General features: G+C 42.0%; 2 protein-coding genes across 15 annotated transcripts in view; one reads left to right on the forward strand and one right to left on the reverse strand.

Annotated features, from left to right (window-relative positions):
• Positions 1 to 84: 84 nt before the first annotated feature.
• On the reverse strand, positions 85 to 4375 carry psma4 (proteasome 20S subunit alpha 4). 2 transcript variants are annotated; one of them, XM_030427179.1, is made up of 9 exons: positions 4299 to 4375; positions 3777 to 3801; positions 3394 to 3436; positions 3034 to 3196; positions 2766 to 2843; positions 2578 to 2666; positions 2342 to 2472; positions 1554 to 1677; positions 85 to 373 (listed from the first exon to the last, which is right to left on the reverse strand). In XM_030427179.1, the coding sequence occupies exons 2-9, from the start codon at positions 3777 to 3779 to the stop codon at positions 219 to 221; spliced, it is 786 nt and encodes a 261-aa protein (XP_030283039.1). In that variant the 5' UTR covers positions 3780 to 3801; positions 4299 to 4375; the 3' UTR covers positions 85 to 218. The 2 variants fall into 2 exon arrangements, with proteins under 2 accessions (XP_030283039.1, XP_030283040.1); XM_030427180.1 differs by lacking the exon at positions 4299 to 4375 and adding an exon at positions 3970 to 4093.
• Positions 4376 to 12562: 8187 nt separating this feature from the next.
• LOC115586414 (unconventional myosin-IXAa-like) overlaps positions 12563 to 22245 on the forward strand; it is a 146337-nt gene continuing 136654 nt past the window's right edge. For all 13 annotated transcript variants that reach the window (XM_030425440.1, XM_030425444.1, XM_030425448.1 and 10 more), the window contains exon 1: positions 12563 to 12949. The gene's annotated coding sequence lies outside the window, so the exon portion shown is untranslated. The remainder of the gene's footprint in view (positions 12950 to 22245) is intronic.

Consider the following 22245-nt stretch of genomic DNA (forward strand, 5'->3'; position numbering starts at 1 on the left):
TAAAACAATGCAACTTTAAGCATGCAAAAGATGGTTAATGTGAGGGATATAAAACACTAAAGAAGACAAAAAGTCATGACCCAATAATTCATCATCTGGATTTATTTTAAGAAACAACACAAAATGCAAACATACCTGAAGACTCAGTTTTTACAGTCACACTCACAAGTTCACACTCGTTCTCACACACAAAACTCAAAAGGCGCGAGTTAGCGTCACTACTTGTCTTTCTCTTTCTGCTCCTTCTCTTTCTTGTCTTTCTCGGCTTTGGCCTCTTCTGCTTCATGCTTCTTGATCAGCTCCTCGACCTCCTTCAGCTTCAGCACTTTGATGCAGGTCTTGCCGTTCTCGCGGGTCAGAGTGGCGATCTCAACTGAAATAACATAGAAAGACGCAGACAGTGAGGGACCAGCTGCTCGAAGAGAAACATATTAAGTGACTCTACTACGAGAGAGCTCAAAAGCTTCCCACAGATGCATGTTGGAACAAGGAGGCGTAGTTGTCACGTGACCAGTCACGAAACCGGTTGACCAGGTGTAATATAATAACCTACTGTGTAGGCTCACCCACTGATTGTATACGCTACACAATCAACATAAGCAAATAGAACAACATTGAAAGCACAAAGGTGGCCTTTATTTTCTGTGATGTACAGCTCGATTGTTAAAAACAGGAACCTCTAAGTAGTTAAATTCAGTGTCATGAACACTGTAAACCAGACTAACGGATGATGACAACCTCAAATAATACCTGTATTTGTTTACAGTAGTTACATTAATATCTCTGTTTTGATTGGTTAGGTTTTACTGACGCTGAAACAGTACATGAGCACCTTCGACATGGTATTAATTGTTTTCAGATTTTTTCTTTGGCTACATGAGAGCAGAGCAGGCTGTAAACACAACATTTACATATTTGTTCTTTACAATGTTGTTGAACATGTTAGCAATCCACACATCCAGCAGCAAAGGAACAACGTTCAGTATTTGGAGTTATGTTCCCGCCAACCTGACAAGTCCAATAGTTGCTCCCCTTTTAGCTCCGAGTTGGGTCTCCACCATCTCCCGAGGGAAATATTTTCCATTTTAGCCGCCAACTTCACTATGTTTACCAGATAGTTGGTTTGCCGTTTGATGCAGTGAAGAGAGCGTACAGTTCTGTTTGGTTTGTTTTGCAAAAATTAACCCACTGCCACATCTCCAAAGAGCACAGTGAGAGAGCTGAGAGTTAACCCAAACATTTCGGCATTAAAACTAAAATAACTTAAAAGTCACTAAATTACTGTCACATAATTTGTGATATTTCTCTGAGTTTCTCTCTATGAACCACCACGTTTGAACATTATGCATAATCATTTCTGTTATTGGTTGTTTTTGATGCTTGATCACTGGTTGTGTGGCTTCATTGCAATTTCTATATCCAGTTTTTAGGGTTGCATGACTAACAGTTGTATTTTCATGTTTGCCCTTAACACAGTTTTAAAAATTATTGGCCAAATCCTTTAAAATGCTTAAAATCTGTACTCCTCTCCATCGAACTACTAAAATCTGCACCTTTCTCTGCCGACAGCTTGCTGACGTCCATGGTTTTATTGAGAACTTTTACGGCAAGAGCGAGGGCCGTGGAAAGTGTCATCTCTCCCTCCTTGAAGTCCTGCTTCAGCATGGAGACAGCTGCCTACAAGCGAGAGCGAGCAAACAGAGAGACAAAGTAAAACGTCGAACTCAAGTGCCAAAACACCAACCATCAGAAATGCTTTCAGAAACTGCTTATCGTCTCCTGTCACACTATCACCAGCTGCTACATCTGAATGCTTCTGTATGGCTCTCTGTGTGTGCACAACAGTAACACAGTCAGACTCAGGTGTGTGTTTCCTCACTGGAGACATGCAATCTAATAGTGCATGTACTCTGGGTACAGTGAGGCCACTTGGACAAAAGTGTTCATACAATGCTCTGAGGCAACTCTGTTACCAACAAAGCTTTGTGTGCAGCCCTGTGGAGACCCATTAGGATTCACAAAGCCACTGTGAATCAAGACTTACACAATAAGCTGCCCCAAGAGTCAGCATAAAGTAGGCCACAGCATGTCTGTTTATTGTGAGCGCATCCAGTCACTTTTCATGGCCACTGTGTTTTAAAACTGTGTGCAGCTGTGCCCTCCAGTGTCAGTGTGGGAAATAGCAGCTTCATAATTTCATCTCTTTTGTGTTAATGCTTCGGCCAATGGTTCAGATAAAAAAAATATCCAGATTCCACACACTTAATTAACTTATTATTCAAAGAATTATAAATTATGTTATACACTTGGTGGCACTTTCAGGCACTCCTATGAGTCTTACAGCGCTGTTGTTTCCGATGCAGGTGGCCTTCCAGCCTCCATAGTTTCCACTGGGGTCGCTCTGGTAGAGCTGGAAGCCGTAGTGTTTATCCCAGCCCATGTAGAGCAGCGAGACTCCAAAGGGACGCTTTCCTGGGAGGACACACACATTTTCTTTTAATCACAGAAAAGTTCTGAAGGTCTGTAACTTTTTATTTTAATATGACAATAGTTTCATATTGTGGTGCTGTTTCGTACCTCCAAACTGGGTGTAGGCCTGTTTGATGTCACACAGAGCTGTGACCAGCTGCTCGCAGGGGATTGGCTCCTGGTACTGCAGCAGGTACCTGCAACAGCAATGCAGATCACCACATTCATATTAATTGTTTCTCCCACTTAAACCATTTGGCTGAGGCAGCAAGACTGTGTTCCTGACTGAAGTTTACCTCTGTGCTATAAGTCTCAGTTCATTGGTCAGCACGTTGGCATCCGATGTGATTCCTGCCACGCTGCACGCCATGTCTCTGCAAGGAAATGGAAAGATGGAGGATAAGTGCCAAAACAGTGATTTTTCTTCTCTGTATATTTCATAATCTAAATGTTTATGACAATCACAGGCTGTTTTTTACTTCATAAAACGAACGAATGCGCTTTTAAAGTTGCAGACCAATGCCACTACAACACTACAACAAGGCAGAGGCAGAAGGAACTCACTCATTCAGTTTGTAGATTTTCTCTGAGAAAAACACCTCATCCAGCAGCTTGTGAATGTTCCTCCTCTCAGCAGCCAGCAGCACGCCATCGTTGGCTAAAATTCCCAAGCAGGTGCCCGCGTGGCCGATGGCTTCCATGGCATACTCAACCTGATACAGGCGCCCTGTGAATGAATGACACACAGCCCAGACAAGATGAGGGCGCAAACTCACAGCAATGAAAGACTAGACATTTAAATTTTTTTTAAAAAAACCCACAAAAGATTTATGGGTGAAGAATTCTTCAAAAAGGTGAATAAGTTGATATAAAAAGCAATCGAAAGAAACATAAAATCATGCAGCCTCATTCGAGAAATCTTACCCTCTGGCGAGAAGATGGTCGTTCGTGAATCATATCGACGAGACTGAAAGGAAGCAGAAAACAGTTGTAGTCTGATTTGGACACAATTTGTCCACAAGGTTTTCTTTCATGCAGCATCAACATGCAATATTCCCGTCAGTCTAACGGACAAATAATAACTGAAACATTGTTTTTCAATGACAAGGCCCAGGCACAGAGCTATCTGAGGGGAGAACACTGAGCGAATCAGCATTTATGGCATCAACTGTAAATGTACATCTTGTCAAAAAAGCTGACTAACGGTGGAGATGACGTGTTTTCGTATCGTGGGAAATAAGACGGAGAAGGAAGCTAAGAAGAACATCACCGATATTACTTTTATGCTAGCAATTGAGTTTACTCACCATTTTTGGAGACTGCAGTCAAACCCTGCCATCGAGAAAATAACAGCAAATAACAAGTTAATCTCTATTGAAGCAGTTGGTAACGTGTATTGGAGCTAATCAGCTAGCGTCACGTATAAAACATTTACTCAATAGCTAAGAATTTGCTTCGTCATCTGCAGCTTGTGAAAGTGAAAGAGGCATAATTCCTTACGTCTTTCGTGTCAAACAGCTAGTTATCTTAAGGTTGGTATTAAACTCATTAAGTAGCTCAGGTTATTTAGGTTTACGATAGCTAACGTTATCGTTACTCACAGGTTTAGCTAAACGGTTACCGGTTAACTGCTAACACAACCGGTTAACGGTTAACACAAATGGAGATGAATCAACACATTTTTAGCCACCGCTGCGCCTGATGCTTTCACACATAGCTAGTGAAATACTCTTAATTGTAAATATTTTATACAAAAACCAAGACAAAATACGTTAAGTAAATATAAAACAGAGATACAATCTTAATTCGTAAATCATGAAATTGCTTACCGTTTACAGAGCTTGTTGTGGCGCGCGCGTTGATGACATCGGCAAAAGGCGAGGCGATGACGACATTTAGGCGCGCCCGTATTATTTTGTATTTATTTATTTATTTGTCTCACTGACATTATCTTTTCCCGTAACCTATAAAGAATTTTAAAAAACCTGGTCATTACCATTCACACTCTGTATTCCAAATAAGACAAGAAACAGGCTAACATTAGATAGAAATATAGATATATAAATAATATAATAATGTATACATCTCTATGTAATCCGACATATGGGCAAGCCTACCCCACAGATGTTTTTATTTCAGTCTTTACTGTTATTGAAATATGCTACACTCACGTACTGTTTTACAAATGTAGTTTTACTGTAAAATTCTGGCCAGATTTAGTCTTTTTCATCATCTATTCACAATCTCGAGCCCTGTTAAAGTCGTTTATATTTTTGATGTAAATCTCCCCTGGATAATTTAACTACAAATATTACTATTTTCAGTGGAATTTAACTGGTTTCTTTTTTTTTTTAAGTATGCCTGACAATGGTATTTTGCTTAAAGACATTACATTTTTCATAGACAATACATGATCTTTACAGTTTAATTGGCCGAACTGCGTTTTTAAATGCCTGCATATCAAATGAGTGTGAATGGGATGTACAAGTCACAACCTGAGTCATTGTGGTTCAAATATATATAACAAGTTCTGATTCTAAGACTTAAGGGTGCACTCTGTTGCTTAACTTCCTTCTTCTTTATTATGAAATATGAAAAAAAAATCTGAATTTATTTGACTTCTTCTTTCTGTGACCACTCAGATGTGTTTCAGCCAGTAATAACAGACTGTAAGTCGTAGAATAACATCTTAAAACTGTTCAAAAAATTATGTCCACAGCCCACATTTGCAGTCAAACAGTTATTGCTTCTTTTAACTATCACTCATATTCATATTGACTTTAAGAGATTCTGTCGTAATGGATTTTGTCCCCGATCTCTTTATTGGAAGTGTGTTAAGAAGGGATCATACAACAGCCAATATGAACAGGGCCAGAGGAATGATTACAGCAAGCAAGACCTATTTGAATCAAATTACAAATCAATTTACAAACCTGACGTATATGAAAATAATTCACAAAATAATAGGACTAATAAAGACAGTGATTCATACTTTCATTATGAGCAGTTTAAGCAGTGGGAGGGCTGGCTGTACCTTTGTGCAATGAATCATTTCCACCAGCAGGGGGCCCCCTCGCCTTGAGTATGTGGTAACGATAGGGCCCGTTGACGTTAGAGTTTAACTTGGATTTATTGCACCTGATCTGGTAATAGTTATCTAGTCATAAAACTGGCAAGCCAAAAATAAGCTTCAGTGTAGAAGTCCTCAAAGCTGCCTGACATTTTTGATCTATGGTTACTGCAGTAAATCAGCTCTTTGGAGTTTCTCTTTGTAGCGCTGTGCTGTGGCTGAGCATGACCTCTGACATCTATGTTCAGGTTGTGTGGGTGGGAGTGTGTGTGTATGTATGCAGTCGCATTTCAGTCATTATTCAGTCTCTGTCTTTGGATTTTCCCCTGCTGGATTTTCAGGCTGTGACAAATGTGAAAGACGTACCAGAGAGAGATCATCCTGACTCAGTGTTTTAAGAAATGATTGTAGGTTCAAACCAGTGTGTGGTGGGATTAATGTTTGGGATGATTAATGAATTTCCACTCATTTTTATTCAACCTCAACCAAACACACAGCAGGAATAATGACACATAAACAGTCATCTCTGTTGTCAAGCAAAGCCAGTCTTCAAATCCTGTTTGGTCCTGACAACACATTTCTTTCTTAATCCGAAATCACACTATAAGAATCAGCTAGTGATTTATACATTGGTCAGATCGCAATAATGAACTGTAGCTTTGTAGAAGAGACCTTTTTGTTTCTTGTGTGAGGTTTTCCTCTCAGTTACACAGTGTGCACGGCTGCCGCAGCCTGGCAGCTTACCTTGAGATTATCAAAAATAATCACATCCTCACATTGTTCTCAGAGGATTGGCTCAGGAGAGCACAGAGTTGCAGCTGCAACACCGCAATAAACAAGCCATAACACCACACTGTTTATTTGGAGATTGAGCAGTATACTGTGTTGTGATTTGTTTTGTTGGCCTCAGTCTCCCCTGTCGAGCTGGATATGCCTGAAGACAGTTTATAGCTCCTTCACCGTATTTATCTTTCAAAGGCCTCTGACGCTGGTCTCACGTTCTTCTAGCTGCAGACTGTAATTCTTTAACATTCGAGCTGAACCGAGAACATTTATTCCACAGCCACTCAGGATTAATCTCTCTTAGCAAGTAGCCACATTGTTTTGACATACAAGGCTTACGGTTGAGTGATGGATGTGAAAGATCCAGTCTCCTCTGGCCTCCAACTGTTTGGTATCACCAAAGCAGCTTTCGTTTGTGTAATCATTATTTAGCTACCAGTGCTTGCAGAACTGCTTCTGAGAGATTTTTTTATTGGACACTATAAAACCCAGCGCGATGGCAAAAGGTACCCAGCACCCTGATGAAATATGGGAGGCTGGGGTGGCCAGCAACCAATCACGAGGATGGCACGGATCCATAGATAAACCAAACATTTACCCTCACCTTCACGCTGTCAAACTCTCCCTGTAACACTACTTTTGCATGTACTTAACTACCAAATGTATGCAAAGTATGTGGAAGGTGAAAAATACCAACACAACTAATGCAAAAAAGTAGGCAGAACACTGTATCTTTATTATATCATTGCGGAAGCTAATGCAGGATTTCCCTGGGAAGCTACAGAGCCACTGAGTGGGAATGTGGAGTGAAACCAAATTCAAATAGCCAAGATCTTTTAACTAAGAGCATTATTAGGCCAAATTCTGCATCACATTCATTGAGAAAGCGTGTAAAAAAGTAAGTAAAAAACAAAATAACTTAGATATAGTGCTAATAATTTATATTATTTCAGCCACATAGGCTACAAACCCTTTCAACCAAGGACATTATATTCAATCGCTTGCATCATTGGCTGCAGCATTTTAGCTATTTCTACAATCTAAGCAAGCTGATGTTAGCCCAAGTAGGCTAGTTCTCAGATGCTATATTTAAATATTTTAATCTTTGAATCAGTGTCTTTTGCTCCTCGATAACACAATCAAGATTCAGGTTAGCAGGATTGAGCCTATACATGAACCAGTGTTATGAGTTGTAGGCTACAAGATGGATGGATCAAATCATAAAGCACATCAGTCAGATCCAAAAGTCAGTGTTGCAGAGCGCCTTGTGTGCAAACTTCGGCTTGTTTTTTGTACAACTAATGAGAGACGTGTGTGAAAAGATACACGCAGTTCTTGTGCTTGAAGTTCTTTCAGTAAAATTCAGCTGGGATCCTGGTGTTTTTCTACATTTTCTTGCATTATTACCACTTAATAAAAATGTCAGTGGAGCTCGAAATTTCCACAGCTTTCAAAAGATGGTGTGACTTGAAAAAAAAAATGTGGCAACCATCTGTGTGTAGCATATGTGTTGGGAAGTGGCGAACATCAGTGAAATGTTTATAGGCCTAAGTATTTGCTCTCAGTTTGATCAGTGTTTAGCGGTCACTGATTTTGACCTTGGTGTTTTGAATCCAGTAGAGCTTGTGCGCGGTGATTTCACGTTTTCAAGTTAAATCTATTTTTAGTCTTGGTTTGCTGAGTCACAGAGTCTACCTGGCATCGTCAGCTGACTGGGCCAATTCGGAAACCATGACAGAACAGAAGAAAATAGCTTTGATGTTGAAATGGTGGGACGTCCGGGGGATCATGGGATCTGAGACAGGTATCAGACAGTGTGTCATCTCAGGTGGGCGTGAGATTATTGCCATTTCAGCACTGAAGCGTTCAATGTTTTACGTCATAGCCTATTTATTGGCAGTTAGTAAGCAGTTTTAGGATCTGATTGTTGAGGTATGGACGCCCACACACACCTGGCTGTTTGCTTAGTCAGACCTCAACCTCAATCATGCAGCCAGCTCTGAGTTTGTTGACAGACAAATGAACAGAGGCAATAATACAAATAAAATGGTCATCAGCAGGTCTGTAGCCTGCCCCACATTTTTTTATTTTTTTTATTTTACTCATTAAGAATGCTACTCGGTTATATTTTCTGCAGAGTTTTTAAATTCAAACAGCTGCCTAAAGACTCAAGTAACTAAACTCTGACTCAAATGAGTGTTTCGGAGCGTCATCTCTGTTTGGACTGTAATTAGTACCAGGTTACATTGTTATTTCTGGGAAATTACTAGGAAATTACACACTGTTAAATAAAGAATCACTGTTGTGTTTCCGCAGCACAAATCACATTTAGGTTGAGAAACACTGAATCCTTTATTCACTTATTGGGTTAGACTTTACAAAAAGAACATATTGATATATTTGAGCTTAAAAAGGTAATGCTGATAAAATTCTAATGTGGACAAATCATTAAAAAATACAAACATAATACATCTGCAAGCTTATAGAAAGGCACAAAATAAAAGTCAAAGTAAATCTCCCAATAACTCTGAGTGTTATATCGTAGGCAACTGGAGAACTCAGAATTGAAGAAGCCTCTTGGATGAGAGGTGAAACTTCTTTAAGAAACAAGTCCGGTTGCCTACGATACGGCACTTAGAATAACCTGGACCTGGACCAGGACCAAGACTGAGAACCTTCATCAGCATCTTTCCTTAATAACATTATTCTGAATGTGATCAATAATTCTGACATGTCTGTTGGCTCCAAAACGATCGCTTTGTTTACCTCTGTGTAAGACTGCCGAAGGCTGCTTCCAGCTTCTACTGAGGTTTGTCAGCCAATCATATAACTCTGTTGATGGGGTTAGCAACATTAGCTAGTGCACAAACTGGCAACCACTTGAGGGGGCAGACTATTCGAACAGCGGTGCTGTAACGCGAATGCAATGGAAGACTATAGTTTGAGATTTTGGCATATACACTCACGTCTCCTTTACTTTTTCTTGAAGAGAATGAAATGAGAAGATACTGTTTTCATTCAATTCCCCAAAATGTGAAAACATTCCTTTAATTTGGCAGCGTCCAGGCTTTTCTGCACGTTGACTCTTATTTCACCTTACGAAATGTTCAAATGTGACAATCGCTGAAATACCAAGAGGCCCCATTGTTGCTGCTTTCTCCATCTCAGTTTCCTGGTTGACGTAGCCCCCCTGGCTATGCTCCCCTCCATTTCGACCTTTCCAGTCTATTGTCTCCATCAGCCCACCCTCTGCCCTCAGCTACTGTCTCTGTTATTTTATGTGAAGCTCCTGTCATTTTGAACACCGACGCCGGCCCGAACGTGCACGCCGAGGGCCCCTCGACGCGGAGTTGGATTCCAAACTTTCAGGGCCGAAGGGAGGATTTCCTTTTCAAAATGTCTGGCTGGTAAATATGTCACCAGGGTGGAAACCGATCCTGTGAATAACAGGTGGGATGTTTTCAAACGCGCCACAGGAGTGTGTGCGATCTGTTTTCTTCCCTCACATACACACTCAGATGTAAAGAGTGTCAGTCCCCTGCCTGCAGAGGTATTGTCTGTCAGGAGTAAGCAGCCCTGGAGCCGTACATCTGAGATCTGCTGCTAAATCTGCCCTAATTAGATTCACCAAAGATCCACCGTGTGTGTTATTTCTATGCACCTCAAAAAGAGTTGAATTTCACCGAACCGCCCCCGCGGTTATAACAAAAACAAAACGACACTGACCTTTCAACTGATAAATCCATTTTGACAGGGAGGAGTGTTGTGTCAGTGTGAGTATTGACTCACAGAGAGCTCCTTGTCAACACGTCTCAAAGAGGAAAGAACCTGTTACTCATTCTTATAATTAAGTCACTGAAATACTCCATATTTTCCACAATAAAGATGATTCCTCACACACTCACTTCTTCCTGTCTAAGCTCCCACACACACAAATTTTAATTCCATTTAATCCACAAATTAAGATTACGAGAATTTAGACGTGACTGCTTGAGACTTCTGGTTAAAGAAAGCAGTCTGCACCACGCAGCCGATCCACCTGTTGCAACATTTTGCCAGCTGAGTAGCTTTGTCTTTGTTTGTTTTTCATAGTTATTGTGCCGATCCTTAAGAACTAACATTCAGTTTGTGAAGATTAGAACATTGGCTAATTTAACAGACCAAAAGATCCAATGTGGCTGACTTTTATAAGTTTAAAAACAAAAGTACGGGTTGGGTTTCACTGACGATGGCGGTGGACCTAAAGAGATTACTGGACACATTACAGTTCATCCTAATGGAGACAGACATGAATGTGCATATCAAACATGATGGTAATACAATAGTTGTCAAGATGTTTCAGTCTGAAGCAAGTGTGAGCCCACTGTGACGTCACCCACTGGTTTGTGGACGACTGTTTTGAAGCCTTGAGTTTGGCATCATGGCTGTTGAGATGATGTTTTTTTGGAGTGACCAGCTTTGTAGTCTGATTACTCCACATGGGACCATCATTTGTAAAATATATATCATGTTGTATTGAAGAAGACTTCAATAAACAAAACAAACATACAAACAAAAAACCCCAAACAAAAGCTAATAAAAAAAACATTTTATTGAGGTCATGCGGTGATTTTCTCATAAGCTTACATACAATTGGACTTCCTATGAAGCTAGTGGAGTTGCCCCCTGCTGGCCATTAGACAGAATGCATATTTAAGCCACTGGCTTCACTTTTCAGACACGGAAGCTCTACGATTAATACAGTTAATGCTTTCAATAAAAATGTAAACCTCACGGTTGCGTGACCATAAATGTCTGTCCAACAATTATTGTGATGTGTTCAATCAATACCAAACAGAACACGTGAAATCATTTGTCCTGCTGGTGACATGTCAGGGGATCGAGCCCAGAACCAAGCTGCTTCTGTGGCTGAATCTTCAGTCGTCGCTCAGATCAAAACTTCCCTTCAGTTTCCATTTATGAGAAACATCACCAGCAGTGTGAGCGATGTTATGGAACAGTTCATGAGAGACATTACACCATCCTGGCATCACCCTGAAATGTTTGTACTGTAATTATGTCTCTGAGTTTCAACCCTTTGACAACAGTGGTGATAAATCAGCAGTGTTGCGGTAACATGGAAAGCCAGAAGAAACACATGAATCATAACTGTGCATGTGAGCAGAAGAAAGAAGAGACATGAGACAAGTTCAAAGTTAGCCATGATAAAGGGCTTTGGACATCAACCTGCAGGTTTCTACCTGGAACTGCTTCCGTTACTGGGCTTTGTGTCTGTATCCAACTCAGTCTGTCTGCATAATACATACAGTCATACATACATACATATATATATATATAAATATCTTTTTGTTTATTGAGATAAAACTGAAAAAATAGAAAATAGCAACATTTTTAGGTTTGCAGCCTTGCTAGCCCCAGTTTTTCACAATTCTGTTCTTGTTCAGATAAAAACAAGTATGGTAGTATTGCTACATCGATCAGCCACGACATTAAAACCACCTCTCGGTTCCTCTCGTGCTGCCAGAACATCTATGATCCATCACGGCATGGACACCAGACCTATGGGGTTGTCCTGTAAAATGTACGTGTTCATTTTGTTTGTTTTGTTTGTTTGTATCCCTGTAAGGGATTTAGGTACGCTAATTTACATGTGTAGTCCTTGTGCAGGAGACAGAATCATCATCTCAAGCACTTTTCCATGACCCATCTATAATTATGTATATTTTCTATGCCTTTCCATCTCAAATCCACAAACTTTCAAGGACTACAAAGCCATGTGGGACTGTAGAGGCAAATAAAAGTAACAAATCTTTAAGATTGAAATCCAGTCGTCTGTGAAAAGACACAAGGTCACTAATTTCATTAGTAAACCTCGTGGATACACACTTTGAATCGTTTAGAATTAGGAGAACATTAAGGTGATCTCACATTCTGCATCTTGTATGTGTGTGTGTGTGTGTGTGTGTGGAGGGAGGGGGGTGTCCACACTTTTGGCCACACCCCAATCTGCTGTCAGTCATGTGCTGACTGACACAGCCTGCCTGTTACCAAATCCTTCGTGTTGCCTGCGTTAACATGAAAAAAACAAAAAAAAAAAACAACAGAAAAATACATTAAATCCAAAATGAAATTGCCAAACCATCTTTGAAGAGTGTTATTTTCTCGGGAGGGTCCTCCCATCATCCCCACCCACCCATAACACTGCTCTGGAGCTCCCACCCTACGGCCCTACGTGGACGCGCGGCGCTGGTGCACGCACGGTACGACTGGCAGTCAGGCAGGCAGCGGCTGTAGACGAGAAGAAAAAGGAGAGAGAGAGCAGAGCACAGAGGAACTGTGGGAGGAAGGAGACTGAAAACACAAGATCCCGGGACTACGACAGTAGCGGAGGAAGGGGGGATACCGAGAACTGGATCGTATCTGCAGCGGATTTGGAGGTGTCTTTTTTTTATTTTTTTTTTATGAGCGGCGGGATACGTGGTGCGGGGCTGTTACGCACGACAGCGCTTCCCCTGCGGTGAAATCAGCCCGAGCTCTTGGACCGGAGGCGCACGGCTCGCCTGCTCTTCCTCGTCAGGAGAAGAGAGGTTTATAGCGGGGAGACGGACTGAAGGCACACAGGAGGAGGTAAGTCTGTCTCCCTCTTGTTTGAGTCCTCGTAGTATTCTGCCGTCAGTAACGCCAGCGGGGCTCGGGAGTGGGGAATGTCAAGCCCGGGACCAGGATCCGTGCTGCGGGGTCGCTCCCCGCCTGTCTGTCACTCCGACAGCAGCTGGCAGCCTCCCGCTCCGCGCTCACATCTCACACCAGACCACGTAGCGTGTGTTAGTATGAGAGGAACGCATCGACACGGTCTAGATAGCCTCCAGCAGCCCCCCTGTAGGCGCCCAGGGATCCGAGGCTCCCTCCTCCTCCTCTTGCTCCTCACCTCACCCCCTTCATCGCCGCCGCCGTCACCTCGGATACATGTCACGCTGCTTTCTTACATAATGCGTAAATGTGCAGTTACGCATGTTGCCAAAATGGTGTGTGCTGGACGCCACATCTGGGTTACAGTGCAGTGGTGTAGTAGTAGTAGTAGTGTGTGTGTGTGTGTGTGTGTGTCTGTTTGTGTGTGTGTGTGTGTGCAGTGCAGCAGCAGCAGCAGTAAACGTGACGCACTGATATAAATGAGATGGATCCATCTGCTGCTCGGGCTCATTGTCGCAGAGGAAGGCTGGAGCTGTGGACGGGCTCGGTGCTGTGAGAGGCTGCAGGGGTTTGTTTTTGTGTCTGTGACGGAGGACTGTGACATTTTTCTCGTCATGTTTGAGGTGCTGAGGCTGCTGCTGCCGTCTGGACACCAGGATGTTCACCTGCTGGGTGCACCTACAGTCAAACAAGGCGGTGGTGCCGTGGATGGAGGGTGATGCTGTGTGTGTGTGTGTGTGTGTGTGTGGGTGGGTGCACTGTGGGATCTCCTGTTGATCACAACAAACACAGACAAATCACAGCAGTTGCAGAAGACACTGAAGCTGTTGTACGTCCATTACACTGCAACTTGTCAAGGTTGGAGCTAAAGTGACAGAAATCTCAGCTAGATTTACATTTTTTAAAAATGGCACAAACTGACCTGGTATCAGCTCTTAACAAGGGAATATGTGCTGGTCTGATCACATCTTCAGGGTTTGGAGTCTTGGTGGAATAAAACAAGCAATTTGAAGATGCGAATTTCTCCTTTTTGCAGTGTACTGACCATAGAAAGGATAATGATATTAATCTTTTGATTATTTTATTGATTAGAAAAATTTTGTAAAAATTCTTGTTTTGTCCGCAACCCAATGAGTTTCAGTTTTTTGTCAGAGAGGAGGAAAGAAAAAAAGGACAGATTCACTTTTAAGAAGCTTTTACAGCAAAACTGGTTTAAAGCACTTTAGTTGGTCTGTTTTTTTATGTGAATATGATGCCTAAGAAACAATTCGCTGTGAGCATTTCTGCTGTTTTATGGGAGTTATTGAATGAACTATTGAACGAACAATTGATAATTTTTTCCAGGAAACAAACAACAGTAGAGCTGCAACTCACGACTATTTTCAATGCCAATTAATCTTTAGTTTATTTTCTCACTGTATTTCATTGTTGTCTGCTCTAAAAAAGGTCCGAAAATGTCAGTCAGTGTTTCTCAAAGCTGGACACGACCTCACCGAATGCCTTGTTTTGTCCGCATATCAAAAATGTTAATTTTACTGTCACAGGGGAGTGGAGGAACCAGGATGTATTCACATAGAAGACGCCGGAATAAGAGAATTTTTACTTTGTTTCTTTAAAATGACTCACACAGATTCATTGATCATCAGAATAGTTGGCCAATCGCTGGAGCTCTGATCAAGAGATAAACTGATGATGACTGTAGTTGTAAGCTGCAGCTCTTGTCAAGATTTAGGTCAGCTGTAGTCTGCGAACGAAGAGGTGAAAACATGTTGGATTTGTGGAACTTCTGAGGTGAAGTCAGCCTTGTTTTTGCATCATGTATGGGCTTTCAATCAGAAAACCATTGTGTTACAACTTGCTTTGGAACATGGAGTCTATAAAAGGCACAGATTAAGAGCATTACAGCGTAAATGGTCAAAAATGCTTCAGTTGGATTTACCCGTCTGTTTTCTTTCTGTGTGAAAGAAAGGCTGCAGCTAACGACTGTAAACGGTATCGATTCATCTGTGGATTAGTTTCTCAATCAACCGCTTCGTTGTTGGTTGTAAAAAAAATGATGCCAGAAAAAGGGGTAAAAATGTCCATCAGTGTTTCTCAAAGCCCAAGATGCAGTCCTCAAATGTCTTGTTATGTCCACAACTCAAATATATTCAGTTTACCGTCATAGAGGAGGAAAGAAACCAGAACATTTAGAAGCTGGAATCTGAGAATTCTGACTATTTTCCTTAAAAATGATGATTACTCTTTTATCAAAATAGTTGCTGATTCATGTATTAGTTGAAGCTAATCAGTTAATCGTTGCTGCCCTGTCGACCCCAGTCACAAACACAGTGGGGTTTGTTGTCCAGGCTTCAGTTGGAGCTGAAATGAGGTTGAATGTAGTCAGCTGACGTGTTAAAACAAGCTTCAGTCGGACCAGACCAGCAGCGCCCCCGAGGTCTCTGTCCACGAGCCCAGAAGCTTCAAGAGGTGACCCTCCCCCCTCCCCCTCCTCCTCCTCCTCCTCCTCCTCCTCTGAAGCGCCTCTGTTGAGCAACAGCGGCTGCGTGTGACGAGCGTCTCGGCCGACCTGTGGCAACGTTCACGAAATGCCACAGGGACGGAGATAAAGTCATTACAGGTGGATTATTTTGAAATGCCAGGACAGACGAGAGCTTCTCACCTCCTGCAGCAGACAGACGAGGGAGAGGGAGAAATCCCTCATTGCGCTGTCAACTTTGCTGACATTAACATTTCATTCAGGTTATTATGTAAGTGGCAAAGCCCTTGAGAGCCGCACTGAAAACATCGCTTTGACAGCTCCAGCTGCCCAGCGAGTGTACTAGTGAACGCGGCTCTAAAGAGGCTCAGAGACGCTTAGTTTTCAGACGGGTGATGGATGAAGACGTCACGGCTGGAGAAAACTGACTCTTTCTACCCAGCCGCAGACAATATAAACATTGTAAAAACAATCACAGGAAACATTCATCATTGTTCATTTTAACAATTCATATAAGCCTCTAATCCCTGTTTTTTCTGGGGCTGTTTGAAGACACTACAGATACGTAGAGAGTCAGCGTTTTCTTCAGCATTGACACTAATGTCTCTTGTTCTGTCTTTCAACATCACCCAGCGTCTATCTGAACCACTTGGGGCCTGTTTTCCTTTGATTTTCAGACTGTTACGGATGCTTAATCAATATCTAGGAACTCTTTATGTCCAGAAAGAGGAGAAACAATACGCCGTCCACGCTGAATGATCAGAGCAGCCCCGCCGAGATTAAGTGGAACATTTAAAGGCTTGGTGTGATTTTTATCAGGTCCATGTAAGCGGATTTACTTTGGTGCATTTATGTGGGAAGCTTCTTCTTTAAGGCGTTTTCACTCCTGCAGTTTGGTTAAGTCGCTCTGAACCAAGACAAAATGACACATTGCTGCCTTTCATAGGTAGAAATGGGTTGAAGAAGAGTGACAGTACGTGTGAAGAGCCAGTATTACTTTTAATTAAGAAGCTGTTTTAATGTCTTTTCATTTTCTTATTGATATTCAGGTCTCTTAAAAGATTCTTGTAGTTAACTCATGCTAAGCTCACACATCTGTTATTGCAAAATCGTGTCTGCTTTCAGTCTGCTTCATACCGACCTAAACAAAATGAGGTTATGTTTTCGCCTTTGTGCAACTACTGAACAGATTCCCGAAAGACTTCAGTGCAGAATGAGTCTCAGTATAGACCCCATTTAAGTTTGGATTCGGATTCATATAAAGGGATGGATTCTGGAGTTTTTACTTACTTTCCTCAACATTGCAAGATACAGCGTTTTACGGGGTCTGTGAGTGAGTACAGACAGGTTAATTGAACTGATTTAAATATGTTAGATGTGAACTAACCTCTCATAATAGACTGTTTTCGCAGTTATGTTGCGGCGACAAACATTATTGCTTGCTTACTGTATGTTCAGAGGCAAAAGATTTTTGGAGTAGATGGGAGAGGATTGGGATGACAAGGCACAGAGTGTAAGGTTCATATACAGACTCCTGTGTGCGGTCAGGTTTGGGCAACAAAGGCACTTTGGTTGAGGTTAGGGAAGGTTGTGGTTTTGTTAAATATTAAAGATCGTGTTGTGTCCCACCGTAGTGGCGACTTTTTCTGTCCAAGAAACACAACCATTAAAAAAACCGACTAATCCTGCAGATTCTCCTGAAATGAGTGTGTGTATTGGATATTCTGTCAGAAAAACGTACGTCTTCAATAAACATTTCACTGATACCTCAAGTACCAAAAATGTAGGTGACTTTTTAGATATGTTGATAAACAAATCCCCCCTTTATATTACTACAAAACCATTCTGTTTCTCTCTAAACCTATTTGCTGTTGTAAATTAATTATACATAAACATAATTTCAATGAGCCGAGGTTGAAACTGCCTGAAATGTTTGTTGGCGGAAATGAGACGGAAAATATCTAATCACATTAAGGATGTTTATGATGTCAAACTGTACATTCACAATCAACATGGTTTTACTCTGTTTATTAATTTTTCATCAGAAAAACAACCTGTCTATATGATCTCCTCGCTGACCTTTTTTAACCATCATCCGATCAGTTTTCTCACGGATTTATCGTAATCTACGAGCTCTGATGATGATGTCCGCATTAGATCATGGAGATAAGCTCATCAGCAGATTTATCTAAAGGGCCCGTCCGCTGTAAACTGATGAAAATCATTTCAATCCACAAACACACTGACCCGCATTTCTGTCCTGCTTGACCTCTTTAAGGAAAAATGGTTTGGGTTGTCTCTAACTGGTTGCCATTGGATCCCACTGGTGTCCTTGCTTGAGCAGTCGGATCACGCTCCAACCTGCTGCTGCGATGCTCAAGGCTTCATGTAAGACAATACCAGGATGAGGTCAATGCTGTGCATACCATGCCGGTGCGGCTACATGCATCTCTAACCAGGTGTATTTTTAGAGCCCTCTACAATGGTGGAGGCGGTGTGTGTGTGTGTGTGTGTGTGTGTGTGTGTGTGTGTGTGTGTGTGTGTGTGTGTGTGTGTGTGTGTGTGTGTGTGTGTGTGTGTGTGTGTGTGTGTGTGTGTGTGTGTGTGTGTGTGGATCTTAAATAGCATCCGTCTTTGTTTGGATGCAGACGAGAAGACTTGAGGAGATACTACAGCTGAAGTAGTCAGGTTTCCATTGTTGTCAGTGGCGTTTGTCTGAGGAAATGATCGTTTGAGGTTATTTCGTGAATCAAATCACCCTGCATCTGCTTCAGTCCTTTTAACATGCTGGAGCTGCATTGTAATCAATTTGAAGGTAATAGTAACCTCTTGATGATTGACGGATTGTTTACAATTTACTTTTCTGCTCCTCCAGCCTTCATCAGCAGCCTCTACTGCAGTCTTTATTTCCCAGAATGCTTTTCAACAACTCCCAGAGACGGAGCACGATCTGGTTGCACGGAGCTGTTGGGTTTTATATGTCAGCCTTCAATCGTAAAAACAATGGGTGATATAGCTGCAATGCAGTCTGGACATTAAAGGGCCCCTGTCTCTGTAGTAATCGGCACGTCTTCCTGTTTTTAGTGTGTGTTCTTGTAATTGTTAGCAAATCCCATAGAAAGAAAACAAAACCAACAATGAATGGATCCTTCTAAATAAGTGTTGTCTGTGTATCCATGTCCAAATATTTTGACAGGAGCCAATAAATACCATCCTGCTGCAGCAAATACTCACTAGAGCACCGGATGTATTCATCCGCCCTGGAAAATAGTCCCTAACAAATGTACCACTTACTAAGGGTGTAAATCACAGAGTAACTCACGATAAAATTACTTGATATGCCGCCCGTGATAACGATAACGCTGTCTGAGATGAATAAAAAAGCACATAGAGTCTTAACTTGGTGCCTCTTCATGGCACACTGACTGCAACATGTCCATGTTCATAACACCAGCCTCATCCTTAATAACCTGATATGACATCTTATTTCAAGTCATCAGAGTATCAGAGTTTCAGAGTTCAGATAATTTGACTTGATGAAGTTGAAAAAGAAACCCCAGAAGTACATTAGCAGCTTTTTGACGTTTCTTTTATGGATGCTGTTCATGTGCTTTGGCCACATCTGGTCACATTCTTTCTACTTAAGAATCTGAAGAGCACTTCCACATATAAATGCACTTAAAAAGATCTAGCATTTTCACATATGAAAGCGATCCTGTGTACTTCCTTGAATATCGTCACAGTTGGTTGGATCATTCAGTGGATCCGTGACCGCCGCCACACGTCTGCTGTTCATGCTGCTGGTCGAGGCCGCCTGCTGACCTGCTGACCTCTGTTACACTCATGTGACATGGAGACTGAAAGTGATTCGTCACAGTGTTGATGCTCTAATGGAAAGACTCTTTAAGTGTTTAAGTGAAGCGCCATCATATTGACCACGGTCTCAGTCAGACGAGGATCACCTCCCACGGCCACGCCTGCTTCCTTTCTTTAATGCATCATCCATAATCTAGGTTAATTCATGAAAACGTCTCCCTTGTTAGGTTTTACATATTCTTTAGAACAAATAAAAGACAGCCTATCTCTTTCTTGTGTAGCTGTCCGACTGTATTAAACTCACTTTCACTTTTTCCCCAGTCTCCTTTCAAGGAGTGCAGTAGTATAATATGTGTCAGATTGTTAGCATGATAGCAGAAGTCCTTTTGATTCCAACATGGCTTGATTCTTAGCGGGGTGCCGATGTTTGTTATTCTTTCAGCTGTTCAAAGCCGGGCCCTCCGTGAATTTCTGCATCCATTACCGCTCCTCACATCTCTCCGTATTATTCATTTAACCTCATTCTATGGCTGTCGTTGCTTTGGGCATAAACATTGTGTCATTGTGCAAATAAACGCCGAAGTGTTTTTATTTTCGGGACATGGGGAACTGGAGCGCTTGATCCTGCATCTTGCAACAGGCAGCAGCTGGTGACGGCATGGATCAGTCCCCTGGCACCGCCTGGGGCAGAGAGCAGCCAGCAGCATCGCCACGCTCGGCTCCATCCTGCTCGGCTGATCGCAGATGGGGAGGCAGGAAGATAAAGTTTGACAGGGTGCAGGATGATTAAGAGAAAGAGTGCAGGCATTAAAACATGTTGAGGGATTCCTTTAAATCAACCAGCCAGCCAGCCCTCTCTGCAGATTATGCTGCCAGCTCTTGCATGACACCACTAGCTTCTGTATATCGTGCATCTATGAGATTTTTTAATGAACTTCTGGCTCAGCCGCACAGTTGGGACCCAGACTCTGCCATCACTGGTGTTAGGATTAACTGAACTCTCTGGATCTTCCAGACAGGCCCTGAAGATTCAGCTCATGTGAGCTCTGATTGTTGCCCTCTGGCAGAAGATATAAAGCTTCCAGTTTTAGAGTGAGCCACTACAGGCAGGCATTTGTACTTAGATGTGTTGGTATTTGTGCAGCTGGCCTCGGGTTTGTGAAATGAGCCTGTATAGTTGGGGGCAGTGCTGTATGTACTTCTGGTAGATTTGGTTTTGACTGTCCTCTAGTTGCCTCTTTCTGTCAGTGTTTACAGATTCACTGTTTTCAGTTTCCTTGGTTGTTTCTAGGTGTTGGTTGGGGGGACTAGCTGCCTGCAATTGAATGAATGAATGAATCATTTATTTTGATTACATACATTATAAGAAACACAAATAATTTCACAAATTCTCACACTCAAAAACCCAAGAAGGAATAGGCTGAAGCTCAATGTTTGGCCAGTCAGGCTGAAAACCGTCTGACTCCGGTCTCTGGCTGATTGATCGGTGCATCTCTATCAATTTTACAGTGTGTTGTGTTTGGGAAATGACATTTTCTTGGGGTTTTTTTGGCCAGCGGAAACCTCAAGTCCTATAAATCGATGCACAAACAAGTAAGCGAACAGTTTCCAATTTGTACACATGCAGCAGTTACATTAGGATTTGGTCTATGGCCACTTGAAGTCAATATTTACTCTCTTTCATCTATTTATTTTTGTTTTCCATTAACTGAAATATCTGGCTCTTACTCTGCTAAAAGCTCCACTATGCTCACCAGCTAGTTGCTAATTGTGTCTGTCTGCTGTTTAGCACAGAGCAGGTAGTGTTTAGAGCCTGACCTCCCCACTCTAGTAGTGTTTAGTTTGTTTTTAGAGCTGCCTACCAGAATATGTGCAATATAAAAGTGATATCTCTGGTCCTGCTGTGTTCATTTTGAAGTCAGACAGGGTGATGAACCGGAGCAGCTCCACAATCAGACTGGCTGACTGCAAACAATCCAACAGATTGGTCAGATTATCTAAGACTACACACCACTTTATTTGGATGTTAAATTGAAAGTGAGTGCACCAGTGTTGAACCAGGAAGTTGGTCTGTGAACTCTGATGTCTGACAACAGAGAGTTTGGGTCCTAATTTAGGCATTCAGCTGCATTTCTGCTCTCAGAAAACCTCTGGGTTTGTTTAAATCTAACATGATAGGCATCATTGTGTTGTCGTCACATATCTCAGCAGTCAATTTTGTTTTCATAACTGATAGGATTGATTGCCAAAAGGCCAAAAATAAGAGTGAAACTACATGAAACCAGAATTTCCCTTGAAGTCTCTCTCTTTATCTTCTTCTCCTTGTCAACTTCTGGGTGGTTCCCTGTCCAGAGAGTCCATCCACATGACCCCGGTCTGAGCATTAAGCCGGCAGTCATCTGCCCTGCTAACAGGTCTTTGATCACTTCTTTGAGTCCCTAGAAGCCTCCAGGCTGACACTAAAGAGACCGGGGGGAAGCAAAGGGAATCTCCTTCCAGTGATCAATGAAAAAATATCACGTTAATCATTTTGTTTACCAACTGTTTTTATTCTGTTTAGAACATGAGTGGAGCAGCTGAGCGCGGCCGGGAGCCAAACCATGACTCTCGCAGCTGGACATTGGTTTGAGGAACCCACAGAAAACAATGGCAGGAGGCTCAGAGGATGTGATGCACAAATGTACTGAAAACTCTCAAATTCTGATTTTAATTCCAATAGGAGATGCTGTGAAGCGCCAGTCGCCTGTAATTTGTGTTGGTTAGGAAGTGGAAAACTTGATTGAAAACAGTCAGGGACAAACCCTCAGGCTTGCTTGTGCCCTGAACCTCCACTTAAAGCGCTTCAGTGGATTCAGGTGGTCGTTATTCGCACTCAGTCGGTGTTTTAGCTCTGCTGCTGATGCTGACGTTTGCATTGTTTTTCTCACTGTATTGCCAG

Source organism: Sparus aurata, chromosome 8 (genome assembly GCF_900880675.1).
Source record: "Sparus aurata chromosome 8, fSpaAur1.1, whole genome shotgun sequence".
NCBI classification, from domain to species: Eukaryota; Metazoa; Chordata; class Actinopteri; order Spariformes; family Sparidae; genus Sparus; species Sparus aurata.

Bases quoted from the DNA above. Each gene is read 5' to 3' on its own strand.
- psma4 (XM_030427179.1), bottom strand. The intron at 2,667-2,765 runs GTAAACTTCAGT...TTGCTGTTGCAG, and splicing joins CTGAGACTTATAGCACAGAG to GTACCTGCTGCAGTACCAGG. The intron at 1,678-2,341 runs GTAAGACTCATA...TCTCGCTTGTAG, and splicing joins GCATCGGAAACAACAGCGCT to GCAGCTGTCTCCATGCTGAA.